General features: G+C 36.8%; 1 protein-coding gene and 1 long non-coding RNA gene across 3 annotated transcripts in view; one reads left to right on the top strand and one right to left on the bottom strand.

Annotated features, from left to right (window-relative positions):
• Positions 1-457: 457 nt before the first annotated feature.
• Positions 458-15,197, bottom strand: part of Fax (failed axon connections) — a 51,367-nt gene continuing 36,627 nt past the window's right edge. The window contains exons 2-4 of one of the 2 annotated variants that reach the window (XM_072000109.1): positions 4,423-4,761; positions 3,849-3,998; positions 458-3,353 (exon numbers count right to left, since the gene is read on the bottom strand). In XM_072000109.1, coding sequence (XP_071856210.1) covers positions 2,997-3,353; positions 3,849-3,998; positions 4,423-4,761 — 846 coding nt within the window. In that variant the 3' untranslated portion in view covers positions 458-2,996. The remainder of the gene's footprint in view (positions 3,354-3,848; positions 3,999-4,422; positions 4,762-15,197) is intronic. The other variant, XM_072000110.1, reaches the window with a different exon arrangement.
• On the top strand, positions 6,806-14,155 carry LOC139985261 (uncharacterized). The gene is made up of 3 exons (XR_011799372.1): positions 6,806-7,289; positions 7,418-9,830; positions 9,940-14,155. It is a non-coding gene; the product is annotated as an uncharacterized lncRNA (long non-coding RNA).

The raw sequence follows: 15,197 nt of genomic DNA, 5'->3' as shown, positions 1-15,197 counted from the left end.
GTGTTTTATTAAATCTCTAACTCGACATCGACAATTTTGTTCTTATTCATTATTTATAATATAATGCACATATTGTTCTACTTGTTTCTAATTATACTTTAATTTCATTTATGTATATATGTATATCAATATAAAACTTATATCAAGGTTTGTGTGAAAAAAATTGATCGTACAGCTTATACACGACGTATGTACATATTCGTTATAATTATAACATAATTAAAAAGGAGGAATTAAAAAATGAAGATTTTTCTTAAAAACGAAAACTAAATTACGTATATCGCCTAACCTAAATTTGCATGCAGTGTATACGTGCTACCTTTAAAAATGCACAAGGAGAAAATATGTGTCGCAAAATACAAGCAATATAAAATAAAACATTGATTTTTCTTTTTTCTGTTACTTGTAAAAAATAATGTTCATCGTATCAGGTCGGTTCAATAAAGATCGATGAAAATTTCGTAAAGATGACATTATATTTATAAACACATTTTATTTGTTCGTATGTATTTCGTTAATAAATGGTGATATAATAATGACAATGAAATGTATAGCGCCGAGCATAAAACGAGCAGTCATATTATAATTATTATTATTATTCCTCTTATAATAATCTTACTGTACTGGATGTGTGCCTACCTACTGTGCTTACAACGTTTATGGTCTTGTCCAAGTGTTTTCTTATTACTTGCTGTCTCCATTTCTTTTCTTTCTTAACCTTTCTCTTCGTCTAATTTTTTATTATCTTATTATTTTACTCGTACTCGTAATAATCCATAATAATTAATAATAATAATAATGTAACCACGGGTGTAAACGTATGCGTTGTTCCTAAGGTATAAACAGCTTCCACACACTAATTGTTTACTTGTTTTTTCCTTTTGTCCTTTATGTAATCGTAATCGTCGTTTAATTATAGTAAGCTACTTAAATATTAATTATATTAAACTCGTGTCCTCGTGGAATTATTTTTCTGACCAACGCTTGCTAAAAAGCGGGCCTCGTACAAAAAACATTCAATTCCCGTTCGATATAACATTATACATCAAAATGTCTGTACGTGTGTGTTTATGTGAGTGTGTATGTGTTTGGTGTATTCTTTGTGTGTAAATTGTTTTTTCCCTTCATTTCGATGCGTGAAAGACACTTTTTTGTATTTTCTTTTTTTTTCTTCTTCTTTTACTTCGTTATGTAAAATTTTTCTCACACATTCGAAGAAAAAAGTCATCTAATAAAGTTCAACTAACACACGGGGGCAGCACAGCGTTTCATTCGTTTTTCTTTTTCTTTTATTTTTAAAAATGTTTATTTTGTTTTCGAATATGAAAAGGAAACACAGATAGAGGGAATCGATATTTGTCTGATGCCTCTTTCATAGTTTCCTTTTGTCTCTTTGTTTCATTCATATTTTTTCTTCTTGTCTCGATGAAAGAAAAAGAAGAAACAAAGCGCCTGAAACGATTTCAGAGCGCGGCGACGGCGCCGTTTCCGCTTCCAGCGGCACCGTCAATCGGATTGCATCCGCGTGCACGCAATATAAATATCTCTAATAATATACAAATCATCGTAAATATTATCATTTACCGTCGATCCGCAATCGCAAATGATCCTTCGTTCGTCGAAGAGACGTTAATAGATTGTAAAAAATGTCACAACTCGACGCACGCGTATACGTGAATGAGTTTACTCGAGGTAAGAGTCGTATAAAAAAATAAAGATCACGATGCAAATTGAAGACAATATGAAAAACAGTCATTATTCTTTTTCTGATGCACCTGACAATTCGATCTCTGATTATCGTTGCATGAAAAAACGATTTCTGAGAGGTCATTCGAGTATTCAAATGTATCAAAAAGGAATTTATGATATATTACGTTTTGAATGATGATAATTCGAATGGAGTCCGATTGTGTCGAAAGAACGGTTAAAAAAATGCAAAATATTAAAATCATCACATATTAAATAGCAATTCTAAAAATACGGACATGTACATATGTGACTAAAGAACACGATCAAACGAAGATCATAATGTGATATACGGTACGTTGCTGGAACGCTAGGTACGTAACTCATTTTGCACAGTAAGAGCCAATGGTATAAGAAGCGACCACAAGACGCCTTCTCCCTGAATCAGTGTCAGGGGCGCTATCTATCGTCCTGTATCGCAACCATAAACGATTTTGCTCCTTCGCATTAAACTGCATCGTATACAATACACATCGTGTCTATCCGCACGACGAGTACGATGCATTTCATTTTGGCCACTGTCCAGCGAAGAAGATCTCTCACACACCTGAATGTATCAGGCTATTGCATTTGATATATTGCAAACCTACGATATTCTAATGACTTATAAGATAGCCCCGTTTCAGTTATTACTCCTCCCACTCTTCTTTTTTAATCCACCTTTCATTGTATGTATTATCTTTCGCGGGGGGAAAAAGGGCCCTGGGTCGAATATAATAATAAAGTTTGTTGTTCGATACTGGGTGTGCTGGGGTGTCGATGAGAAATGGCGTAACGTGTTACGAACGTATAAACGAAGTATTTAACATTATGAGTCTATTTTAATATCTATACGTATAAGTAGAGAGCTCTAAACCTGAAACCCCCCTACTACCCTCTTTTTTCTTGCACTCATCGAATTTCTGTCGCTCTATCTTTCACGCACATTCTTACCCCTTCTCCTTATCGTCATGCTCTCTATATACCCATTCTTTCTCTTTCTCACGCACATATTCTCTCTCTCTTTCTATTCTTTTCTGTCGAACATTCCACACGAAACATATTCATACTTGTGCGCGCGCGCTCATTCATACACACACACACGCGCGCTCATTCTTTCTTCCACACTCCTTTCTTTTTTCAACCCCCTCCCCCCTTCTCTATATCTCACCAGATCAGAATTTTCTTCAGTTTCAAATCTTCTTTTTCCTTTCCCCTTTTTTTTTTTTTTTTTGAACGATTTATTTGTTTGCATATCCACTCGAAACAGCTTATTTCCCTTCCTTTTCCTTTTCTTTGTTCTCATCAACTTCCTTGTCCTTCTCCAGCTCTTTTTCTTCCTTATCCGCCTTTTCTTTGTCGCCTTCCTTCTCCTCCTTTGATTCCTTCGACTCCTTCGCGTCCTCCTTGCCTTCCTTCTCCTCTTGCTTTTCTGGCTTCGGTAGGTGCGTGTTCATGTCAAGGGTGGAGCAAATTTCATCCCAATCCGGGAAGCATCGCTCCTTCATTCGCGAACAGTGACCAACCAAGTTTGGACAATTCTCCTGCATGTAATCTCGGAGACTGTACGGCGTGTCTTTGTCGATATAGAGGATTTGGGCAAGGTGGGCGAATGCTACCACATCCAACTGTTTCAAATATAAAAGTATTTTAGCAGAGATTAAATATGAATGAAGATTACGTGAGAAAACATGATAAGTACATTTTTGTTGAATTTATAATTTCAGTGTCACCGTATGGCTAAAAGGGAATATTTTAACATATTTTAATAAAATATCGTTTCTCAATTAATTCAAAATTGTTATTTATTTTACCTTCTCCATAATTTAAAAAATATAATGTAAAATATCAGAAGCTTGTTATAATATTAACGTATTGGAAGAAATTAAAATATCTTATTTTAATGTTATAACAAGCTTTCATCGCTTTTAATATCTTATATCTTTTAAATTAGGGTAGAAATGTATGTTTAGCCCCAAAGAGGAATTTCAACAATACATTATTACTTGAAAATACATTAAATTTGGAAATTGCTGTCCTATAACAAATAGAAAATGTGACTTATCGTGCTTTTCTGCAGTAGTCTTCAAATAGATTTGCCAAGAAAGTGAATAAAAATTTACCGTAGTCGGCTCATCTCCAAAGAAGAAGGGCTTGTCGGCAAGCATGTCGGAGAGAACTTTGAGATCGGCGCAACCGAATTGGAATACCTCTTCTGGAGTATGCACACCCATACCCTGCGCCTTCGCTTTCTTCGCACCCTGGAACAAGTACTGATTGTACTAATTCAAATATTTAAAATATTACATTACATATAGACGTAATAATATTTATTAACTCAAATATGCCCAATTCATCTCATAAAACATTTTGAAATATTGTTCCCTTCCTTATATATTAATTAAAAAATTTTCATATTATTAAATGAAATTTTCTTAAAGAGGGATACCTTTGTCAAAAAATATTGATTGCGATAAATAGCACCATAAAGTTTAAGTAGAACATAATAAAATTACTTTTGAATCATTCTCTTCGAAGGATATTGGGTATATCTGAGTTAATTATTACAATAATTAATGTTTAGAAAATTTTTCTTAATTTAGTGATACATCTAGCTATAATCTATCCCAAAGATTGAATACTCAAAATATAAGAAATCTTTTAGATATAACAACGGGGTTTAGAATAGGAAATTACCTTACGCCCGAATGTGAGCTTGAAGAAAAAGTTGAGGATACCATTAGGGATGCGAGTACCGAGCGCGTGCTGAAGGTTCACCTTGTAACCCTTCAAAACCTGATCGAGATTCTTGATACGCCAGCACATGACAACCCATACCAGGTGGTTTTCGATCATCGATATCATTGCGTGAGAAACGCTTCGTTGCTCAGACGTAAGGACGGCGTCCAAATCCTTGTCGAATTTCGCGCTTAAGTCGCGAAGGATGATGGTGCTATCCGCGATCTCCTCGCCGTTCAACTCGACGAACGGCAATGCGCCCTTCTTAGAGCGGAACTTCATCTTATGGTCCACATTCTGAAATCAGAAGGAAAATAATAAAATTTTAGATCTTTTCTTTTATTGAAATCATTAATATATTATTACTATAAGAAATATTTTCGCTTAGAAAATAAAATTTTAGAATCTTTTTCCTTTATTATTATTATTAATATTCTAATTGCTAAAACGAACTTCTTTTTATATACGGAGATTTGTAAATTTGAAATTCCGTATTTCGAAGTGGAAAATACTAAATAACCCAAGTATTGTTTGATATTAACCTAAATATTTTTCGTGCTTTTGAAAATTAATTTGCAAAATTTGGGGAGCAGCTTTTGGTGGAAAATAGCATTTGGTGCTTTCCAAAATTTCGCCAGTTTCCTCAAGAAATCACTAGAGTGTTGTTACGCATTTTTGAATGACACCCTCCTCATGTGGATCCGTTTTGTATATAATAAGATCTATCCAAAAGAAATATAATTTTCACATTATACACAATGTAATAAATATATATTTCTCTCATGCTTTATATTGAATATTTTGTACGCAATGTTTTAAAGCGTGTGTGCTCGTGGGAGCAGAAGCCTTTGCGATACAAACTGTAAATTCACAGAAAAAAAAACCGGAAAAAGTAAAGGAACACCAAGGGGCTTCAATAGCGTCACGACTAAGGCTCGCGCTACTGGTGCTTGTTGGCTCGAGTTCGAATCCTGATACGAATGAAGATAATACTACTACTCCATCTTTCATTCCATTCTACTTCAACATAAATAAAACATATTTTTCCTTATCAACATGGATTTCTAAATAAACAGATGTACGATTAAGTTCAAAAGTATTTAATTGGTGCATTGAAATAAATATACAAGCAGTTGCACCTGTAGCAAAACACACGCTACATTTATACGCGTCAGCGCCACAGACAGAGAGTACACATCCTCATCCCACATCAGTCAATAAGATATCATCTCTGGTGTTCCTTTACAGGTGGGATCATATTGCAAAACAGTATTATGATATACACTATACTATATTATACAACAATAGGTCTGCAAATGATTTCAATGCATATATAGTTTCAAAATAGGGAACGATTTCGATGAAGGACGATAGATAATAAGCTACTTAAGAAGAGTAATAAATCTATATTAATGTTTCTACAAATAAAAAATAAAATTCCAGTGAATTAATCATTTTGATATGACATTGATATGTAAGGATATGAAAATTAATACGGATGTGATCCACTTTCTTCAATCTCCGTTTACAATGGGTAAGATTTAAAACACTGTCAATGGGAATAATAACATTTATATTACCTGAGATTTCACCTCAGTACATAAGAAACTTTCTAGCTATTTGCTGGCCATCTGTTAGCACATTTTATTGTGAATGAACGGTGACCTAGAATCTCTCGATTTACGGCTTTCTTTAAGCAAATTGGTACAAAATGATAAATGACACAGCATGTGTATGCAATGTTATTATACATTTTTGGAGATTCAGTGAATGTAGTAATAGTAGAATATTAAAAATTCTTCCGGGTGCAGTGAATATAACTCCTCATTTTAATGTCCTCACAAATTATATATTCTATTCGTATTTCCATCCCCTCTTCGTCAAAATTACTAGTTTTAACATAAAGAACATTCCAACCTATTCCATTTTAACCCTGTTCTCCTTTTCACCTGTTTATACTACATTAGATGTTTATATATCTATGTCAATAGATATCATGTATCATATAGTTGGGAACAAACATAAGGACAGGTAGTAGCAATACATAGGTATCAATAAAGTTTAATCGAATTAGTAGTAGTGTTATACACTTAAGTTTTAATTACCTTATATACTTACAGTATATAAATTATTTATTACATAATTAAAATTAAGATTTACGTTTCTGTTAAAAAAAAAAAGCCGTATTTAACGAAACTTCATTAATATCTATTTTTACTACCTGTACACTTATTTCTGTTCTTAATTGTGTATGCACCTACAATTTAGTTCTCAATAATTCCCTAAAAAACCAATATGGCGTCGTTGTCGAATCGTCGGTCAAATCCATAAACAAAAAATACTGAAACATGAGGACAAAGAAAAATGCCAAGGAAACATGTCAATTACGAATCGACGAGCGGAACAAATGGTGCGCGCTCGTGTCTATAGAAATCACCTGAATTAACCGTACAATAATGTACGAAGAGACCGGAGCATCGAGTCCGGTCCCACGAAAAGGGGAACAACGTCGCGATATATATACGTGGGAATACCTCTTCGGAAAGAGCTCATCATCGTCAGCAATCAGCGATTGCCGCGTGCAGCTGCACCATCATCGGAAATAAACGAAAGTAAGTCGAATAGGAAGATCTCTCAGTTCGATGGTGAGAGGAGAGGTGGGAGGCGCGTTGAGGACAGGCCCTAAAGAGCGCAGTACGCGCAGCTTCCGTGCGCATCTTCCCTGTGTGAGTGATAATAGCGATGATGGAAACGACGTGGACGTTTACGACGGCAGCGACGGAGGTGCAACTGCTGTTTTGCAATATGAGTGCGTCGTGATAATGGTGAGTAACGAACGGGTGGTACAAGAAGGGGTGGGAGTAGGAGATGAGAAAAGAGGTGAGGGGGAAAAGAGGTTAGGACAAGAGGGAAACGAAGAGCAGCGGAGAATATATACCAATGTGAATTTCAGGCAGGAGAAACGGTCTAGGGAGAGAGACACAAAGCGGGAAAGGAGAAAAAAAACAAACAATCGAGGGGGGAAAACAAATCGAGAAAAAGAGAAGCTTAAACTGGAAGGCAGAAAAAGAAGAAACCGGGTACACATGTGCAACGGTAGCCGGAAAGATAAAGGGATATGGAGAAGATACACTGTATATGTACTCTCTCGTTTTCGCTGGAATATTATTGGAAACGAGCATCCAGGCTGGACATTGAACTCGCGCGTTGTGTTTGTTTCGAACACAACGCGCGACGAGAGAAAATGGAGGGAAAAATGGTCGCGAGTTGAGCGCTGAAGCCGTATCCGAACGGAGGGACAACGACTTGAGCAGAAAGCATGAAAATCCGATATGCCGTGGCAGAATTAAATATCCTCTGGCGTAAAATCAATGCAGGCAGTCGGTACTGATTAATTCGCGGGTCCACGGTTCCGCAGATGGCGCGGTGATCGTGGTACACCGGCGTGGCCCGGCGACGATCGTTAAAAAACGTCCGCGCGCATTCAAAAGCGCATAATAACCGGGAAAAAGAGAGCGAACCGACGCCGTGGAATATCGCGGAGAAGCGTGTATCAATTTCGAGAGATGAAAAGTCGAGCAGAGGCGGAAGGTTGGTGGAGTACAAATTACCGTGGGGCAGCTGCCCTCCGTTAGCGATTCCCGTCGACTCGCGTGTATATAACACGAGACGATGCGCGCATGCGCGTTCTCTGTGTACGTTCGCTTGCACATCGAGGGGAGCTAGGGTTGAAGAGGGAAAACAAACCGACGCGAAAAGGAAAAATAAATGCGCGGAGGTAAGACGAATACAAGAGGAAAAAGGAAGGAAGGCAAGAATCCTAAGCGAAAGAGAGATAACCTAGCAAAGTAATTTTCTTCAGATGAGAAGAGCCCCCGAGAGAAATAGACTCTTCGATAAAGCTGCAGAAAACAGTCTAGGAAAAATCGGACTAGGGAAAAACATTGACCGAACATTGTGGGACGATGTGGAAAATACGAAACCTGAAGAAAAAGGGCCAGAGTACTCTACATAGGAGGAGGAAGAAACAGATTGAAAGAGAAAAAGATGAGATGAGAAGGAACGAGAATGTAAAAGAGAAGCCAGAGAGGGAATCAGGGAGTGGTACAACAGCGAACCGTCAAGGAGGGGGGCATGCGTGGGGTTAGAGAGAGAGAGGGAGGAGATAGAGGGAGCATGAAAAACGAGAAAGAGCGAGAACAAGACAAAGTCGAGTGGAGCGGGGAGAGAAGGGGAGGAGAAGGATAAACGGAGGGTGAATGGGTGGGTGGAAGGGAGAAGAAACATGCCAGAGGACGATGAACTCTGGCGGTAGGCAGCTTCCGTCGCCTGGCAACGTTCTCCTCCCTTTTCCTCCTCCTCTCCCTGAGGCTCCAAGCCGTTATGTCGTGGTATCGTACGTAGGCAGTTCTCGTCATGGACGTAGTAGTCGTGTCATCGTCTTCGTCAGTGACGATCATGGTAGTCGTTGTTGTATTTTCACGTAGTCGTGGCTCGCAGCTTGCGCTGCGTATTGATCGTACGGGATGCTGCTGCTAGCTGCTGCTGGTTGCTGGCTGCTCCAGCGCCGGCTAACAGTGAGCTTTAGCCACAGCCCTACACCAAGGACCAATAGGACCACCACTTTCTCTCTCTCTCTCTCTCTCTCTCTTGATTTTCTACTCTGCTTATACCCACCCATTATAGTTGCCCAAAAATGAAAGTAAATGTAATAAACTATTGTTACTCTATCTTTTTAGATGCTAGAAAATCTTCTGATTGGTTAATTTGATAGGCGTGGTAGTTGGATGATTATAGAAAAACATAGGGATGTGATAATGAATGTTCTTTCACACTGTTTCATTTCTTGGAACCGTAGAAGAATATAATAACTATTTCTATTTAGAAGAGAAAATGTGTCCAAGTTGAAATTGAGAAATGTTACAGACATTAAAATAATACAAAATACTAGGATACTTAAATGCAGAAGATTCATATAGAGATGATAATGACATAAAAATCTAAATATAAACGTAAAATGCATGAGAAAATTCTGGCCATAATTTTATACGATATCGTTCACATACTCAAAATCCATTAGCCATGCATCACATGTGCTACATGTGTGCAAAATGTGAACATCAAATCAATGACCCTACCGTATCTTCTCCCCATCAAACGTCGAACCTTCGTCTAATTATATCGCAATATATCTCAAAATAACCCAACTTCATCATCAGCTAACTACACCTATCACTTGTACCAATACTACGCTCTTTCTTTACCATATATATAAAATAGGAAAGCGACATGTTTCACAACATAACCATATTTCTTCCACTAGACACGAGGCATACAAATGAGGCACAAATACATCTAACTCATGAGTAAGTGTAATTTATATATCTCTATCATTTTCTACATGTATTAATTCTACTACTTTAATCCTTCACTATAACCAAAATCATAACATTAATATATCACTGTATTTTCCAGCACGACAATAATACATTGGCTTCCAAAAGGATTAAAAGTAATGTATGGAACATACAAAGGGAACATAAATACGTCCACAACATTTCTATTGTTCGCCAATTGCAAGAGGAAAGCGCGCGTTCACCGACACCTACACGTCGTGCAGAAATGTCGGACGGCTATCAATGGTTGGAACACGTCGTCTCGATGAAAATACCAGCGAGAGGTGAATGGTTCGCGGCACGTGAAAATAGTTTCACTACACAAGGCTATGTCGTAAAGTCGGCCGCTACTGCGAAGAACCGATCGAGCCGAAAATGAAAGCAAACGCGAGCCGTGACTGCCAAGTCCAACGAACCTGCCACTTGGCAGCCGACGTCCGTGCTTAAGAGTGTCTTTAATACACTGAACCCGCTAAACCTAAATCCATTTTAACCGCGGGGTGTCGGTGTCCGATGTTGGCACAGAAAACTGTCACTGGCATCCATGAAATTGCCGGTGATCCGTTCGACACGGTTACCGATGAATCAGCCAATTTTCTTGAATGAAGTTTCTTTCTTACCCCGTGTTAACGAGAATCGTTGGATTAGGGGATGGATAGGACGATTCTAATCGGACGTGAAACACATACACGAAATTATTATTTGATGTACAGGGATGAGTCACGTTTATGACTCACGAGGGAATAGATGCACAGGGTGTAATTCATGCATGAGCACCGTTGCAACTAAGTTTACAAAGAGTCTCGTCGTAATTTATAGCCACGTAATACGTGAAGGACTACTTTGAGAGAATGACAGCGAAGGGAAGTTGTAAAGCAGAATATGTTATTGATAGTTTATAGTTACAAGTCGTTAAATGTGGCACGAGGTTTGTAGAAGGAAAGTGTCAAAACATGAGGAGTGAAGAAGACATTTTGTATAGCTGAATGTGTCCTACTTTTCTATAACATGTTTTTTACACGCCCTTTTAAAATTAAATTAATGGCTACAATCTTATTGTAATTTTATATAATGCACTTGTAATCTTATCCACTAGAATCTCTTTTTTGCTAATGAAACTGGTGACTAATGAAACGTAAGATAATATACAGCGTTATAAGGATTCTTAGTATCACATTATCAATTCTGTACTAATACCATTTTTCAGAACAAGGGAAACGATCATGTGTATCATAGAGCTTCTAGTACTATCTTTAATCTTATCTAAATACACAAAATTTAACATTATATAGCAACAAAAATCTCTACATATATATAAATTCACGAAGAAAATAACATTTAATATAATCAAACGAGATTTATAGAAATAATTCTGTTCGTGCCATTATTGACGAATACTAACTATAAACCAAGAAAAAATACTTTTCCATCTATATCTTGTTAATACGCAAGAATTGCTATACTCCACCAAACAAAGCACCAAGTTAACCCAAAGAAGCGGTTCTCATCGTTAAGCATCCACTTTTTCCAAGAAATATAGCTTCAAGAAAAGCGGAAACGTGAAATTGCGCAGCGTAACTGACAATGGGTCTCTTCGTTGACGATTGTCGCGGAAAATATCCCAGAATACAGAAAGTAGGAAGAAGTTCCTTTTTTTCTTTTTTACTTTTTTTTTTTGTGTATCCCTGAAACAATGGGCAATTTGTTGCGTAAAATGGCCGTAGCTCGGTCACTTTGATGCGCTTCGACCTTTTGAGACCGCCGGTATACCTACCACTGTAATGGAGAGGACTGAAAGTGGTCCCCATTCTCTAACTCGTACACACCAGGCTGGCCGGCCTATCTAACCGTTAACAAATGACCCTATCGCTCGATTACATCCACCGGTTGGCCAGAAAGAGAGAAAGATATCGAGGGGTTATAAAAGAGAAACAAAGACTTTCTGGACGTGACAGAATCGTGGTACCCCATAAATATTCCTAATGGGCGCCCTGTCGCGATGTTCAGAAGCTGTAAAACGAGTGGGTCCTTATATTCTGTTCGTGGTCTTTACCGACGATTAACTTCGCGGGATTCGAAGAGGCAGAACCCGATATAGAGCGGGGTAAGGCAAGAGAAGAAAAACTTATCGTTTTGACGCGAGTGTGAGGAGTTTATATCTTTTCTGATGGTTTTTCTTTACAGATATCTATGAGAGACTTAGATGAATGGAAGGATAATGAATAACTTGTATGCATTTGTGAAAGCATTTAGAAATACAAAAATTCAGAGAGTGTTTGTATTTCTAATAATGGGTAGAGTATGAACATTTATGCATCTGTGGAAAATTTATAAATAAGATTCACAGAATGATTGTGTATACGATAAAACAGGGATGAAATACTAAAAGGCGGATTAATAAATTTACTAAAATTGATCATAAGGCGAGATGTGATGATTCAAAAGCCAAGTCAATTTCAATCCAATTTCAGCTCTCCATTACCTTAAAACGGTACTTCAGAACATATAAAACGATCGAGATATAAAATATTAAACGGGAGAACTTTGAAACTATCCAGAAAGTATATATCTAACAATGAGCGAGATAAATCGGAGAAGACTTAGTATAAAATAATTCTCTTTTCTCCTCGTTTTTCATCGTTTAATTCGCTCTGCGTTACTCATCTAAATTCCTCTCCATCGAACCATTTTATAATTCACACGATGACCTACTTGAAAGGTAATGCAAAATGTATCGTTTTCCATAAATTAGAAATCCTCGTTTCCCCAGTAGAATTTCATAGGTAGATTGTGAATGAAGGAGAACCTCGTGAATCTTGAAGCTGCACTTACGTGCCAATTACTATCCGTGGCAACTGATGGAATGGCAGAAGGAAATCCTACGTAATGCGTGGTCCAATGTGGGATGCAACAGTCTGCATCACTTACGACGAATCTGAAAAGCCTATGAGAAGAAATTACTCGGAAGAAGATTGCAGTAGCTGCATAACGCCTAATCTTCTGCTCGTTGTCTGCCCCCTGCCACGAAATTCCGATCCATAATCATACAATTAAATTTTAACGGACAGCGTGCACCATACGTGCTTGCAGAACTGTATCTGACGCTCTACATTGTCTGACTAGCACAAGAGATACAATACAACAGATGTACGACATTATAGTTGATTATAATCGTTTCAATTATTGAAGTTGCAAACATTGGACTTGTCTTTAGACAGACGTTTTATTGATTTATTTTATGTTTTCTCTTGATTTGATTTTCTGATTAAAATGTATCCAAGCAAGTTTGTAAGCTAGAAATAATAATTTTGTGTATATATATATATCCTTCAAGGTGCGACAAGACCGTAGATTAAGTCTAACAGATTCACAAATACACGTAGTGTATTGTGCATTTTTCTTGGCACGTTTAGTTCGTGATTTTCTAGTTAAATTTTAGTGTTTAACATTTTATGAAATAAACGAGGATTTTCAAATCGTAAGAAGTTGGATTTTTTGTTCTATTAAATGGATTGAACTCTTTTGATATTTTAACAGCCTAAAATTTGCATTTTTGCAAATTCTTACATTTTCTAAGTATAATGCTAAAAAAATTTTATTAAATTTTACATTACATTACATTTGTCTACTATCTTCTACTTTCTTATTTAAAGAAAATTGTATTTCCTAATCTGAAAATTCCTATATTTTGGTACATTGAAAATCCTTCATTTAAAATGTGTATTCTTTACGTACTACGATAAAAGGCTAATTAAAACGTGGGTTTTAAACCTACGCCTGAAAGTTTCATTAATTATATATTCCATCCAACGAAACTAATCGTGAGCAATCCATTGAATGAATTAAATTTCCCAGCGTAATGACGAAAACTTTTTGTGTTTTAACGACTAGTATTTAATTTTCTGTTCCGTACAATTTTTTACTTGACCCACATTGACCTTAGTTTAAACATTAAAAGGGTTAAGGATCCTTTTACCATCACAAGATTGCAGCGTTAATTATGGAGAACAACGGTTTCTTCATAGCACGAACGTGTATAATGAAGATCCCCGGCTACATTCATTTCGAAACGCCTACTTAACGAACGATAAACACTTTTGACTGGTGGAAGTAGGAAATTATGAGAATCTTTTTAAAAGATTGCTTCAATGGCAGGTCTGCAATTAACATTCGCCAAGCTATATATTTACAAACTAACTGAATACTAACTTCTACCTTTTATGATATATTAAGGCCAACCAGATAAGTCTAACACTTGTATGCATATCGATTAATTATTAATTACTGCTACGTAAACGTCCGACATATTTGTATGTACGAACGTGACAATACAATTCTTACATAATCATTCATATATGAAAATGAAGTTCCTGTTTTTCAAATTTAAAATATGAAAATAAATACTGATTATAACTGAGCTTTTTTTAGTTGGAATTTTACGTTGGAACGTTAGTGTTTTCAAAACCTACTTGACAATATTTCTTTTCTTGATGAATTTTAAGAAATACGATATTGCAAATATCTTTCATATAAATCTGACATTATCTAAACAAATATAAGAAAAAAATGTTCGATTCTCTTTCTTCCAATTTCAAGATCAAATTTCCTTCCTCCAAACCAAGATCTTTTCTTAAAAAATAAAAAGAAATTAATAAATCCACTATCTACTAGAAACAAGTAATCTTAAGGATGTAAAGACCAAAGTCCCTCAAGGTTCGAAAATACAAATGAGGTATCATTAAACAAATAAATAATAGATATAAAATCCAATATATGATACGATAAAAAAAATAATATTCCAATTTTTTCGTTACCTCGTCAAAACGCGAAAACAAATCATCCCATAGCTTCTTTATCTATTTTGATTTGCCTGGCGATTTTCGATTACGCATTTGGAACAGGTCCACGCATAGAGGATAAAATAAATAAAAATGTAGCGGTATGCGACGGGACACCGGTTGAGAACGGAGAACGAGTCGGCCCGAGCGAGTCGACTCTAGAACTCGGTAGAGAGGTCGGTGGCCGGCCTACCTCAACGTATCGACACTCGATGCCGCACATGTCGGCCAGCAGTTCAACACGTGTGTGTCCAGATAGTTCACCTTGTTCGCCGCGTTTCCGCGTCAACGTGCACCAGCACCGTCGTTTCACGGGCTACCGCCTCTTTAGCGTTGTGCGAAACGACAACGTTTATAGACAGATATGAGATTCTACCGTGTATACTTGGATTATGCGTACATACATACATACAGTGGCTAGAAGAAGTATTTATATATCGTTGTATTTATTATAACATTTACATGCTAATTAAATAAGTTTGTCATTTAGTAGCAAATA

Source organism: Bombus fervidus, chromosome 3 (assembly GCF_041682495.2).
Source record: "Bombus fervidus isolate BK054 chromosome 3, iyBomFerv1, whole genome shotgun sequence".
In the NCBI taxonomy this organism is placed as follows: Eukaryota; Metazoa; Arthropoda; class Insecta; order Hymenoptera; family Apidae; genus Bombus; species Bombus fervidus.
The sequence above is the reverse complement of the archived record's forward strand: the minus strand, read 5'-3'. Positions and strand labels throughout refer to the sequence as shown.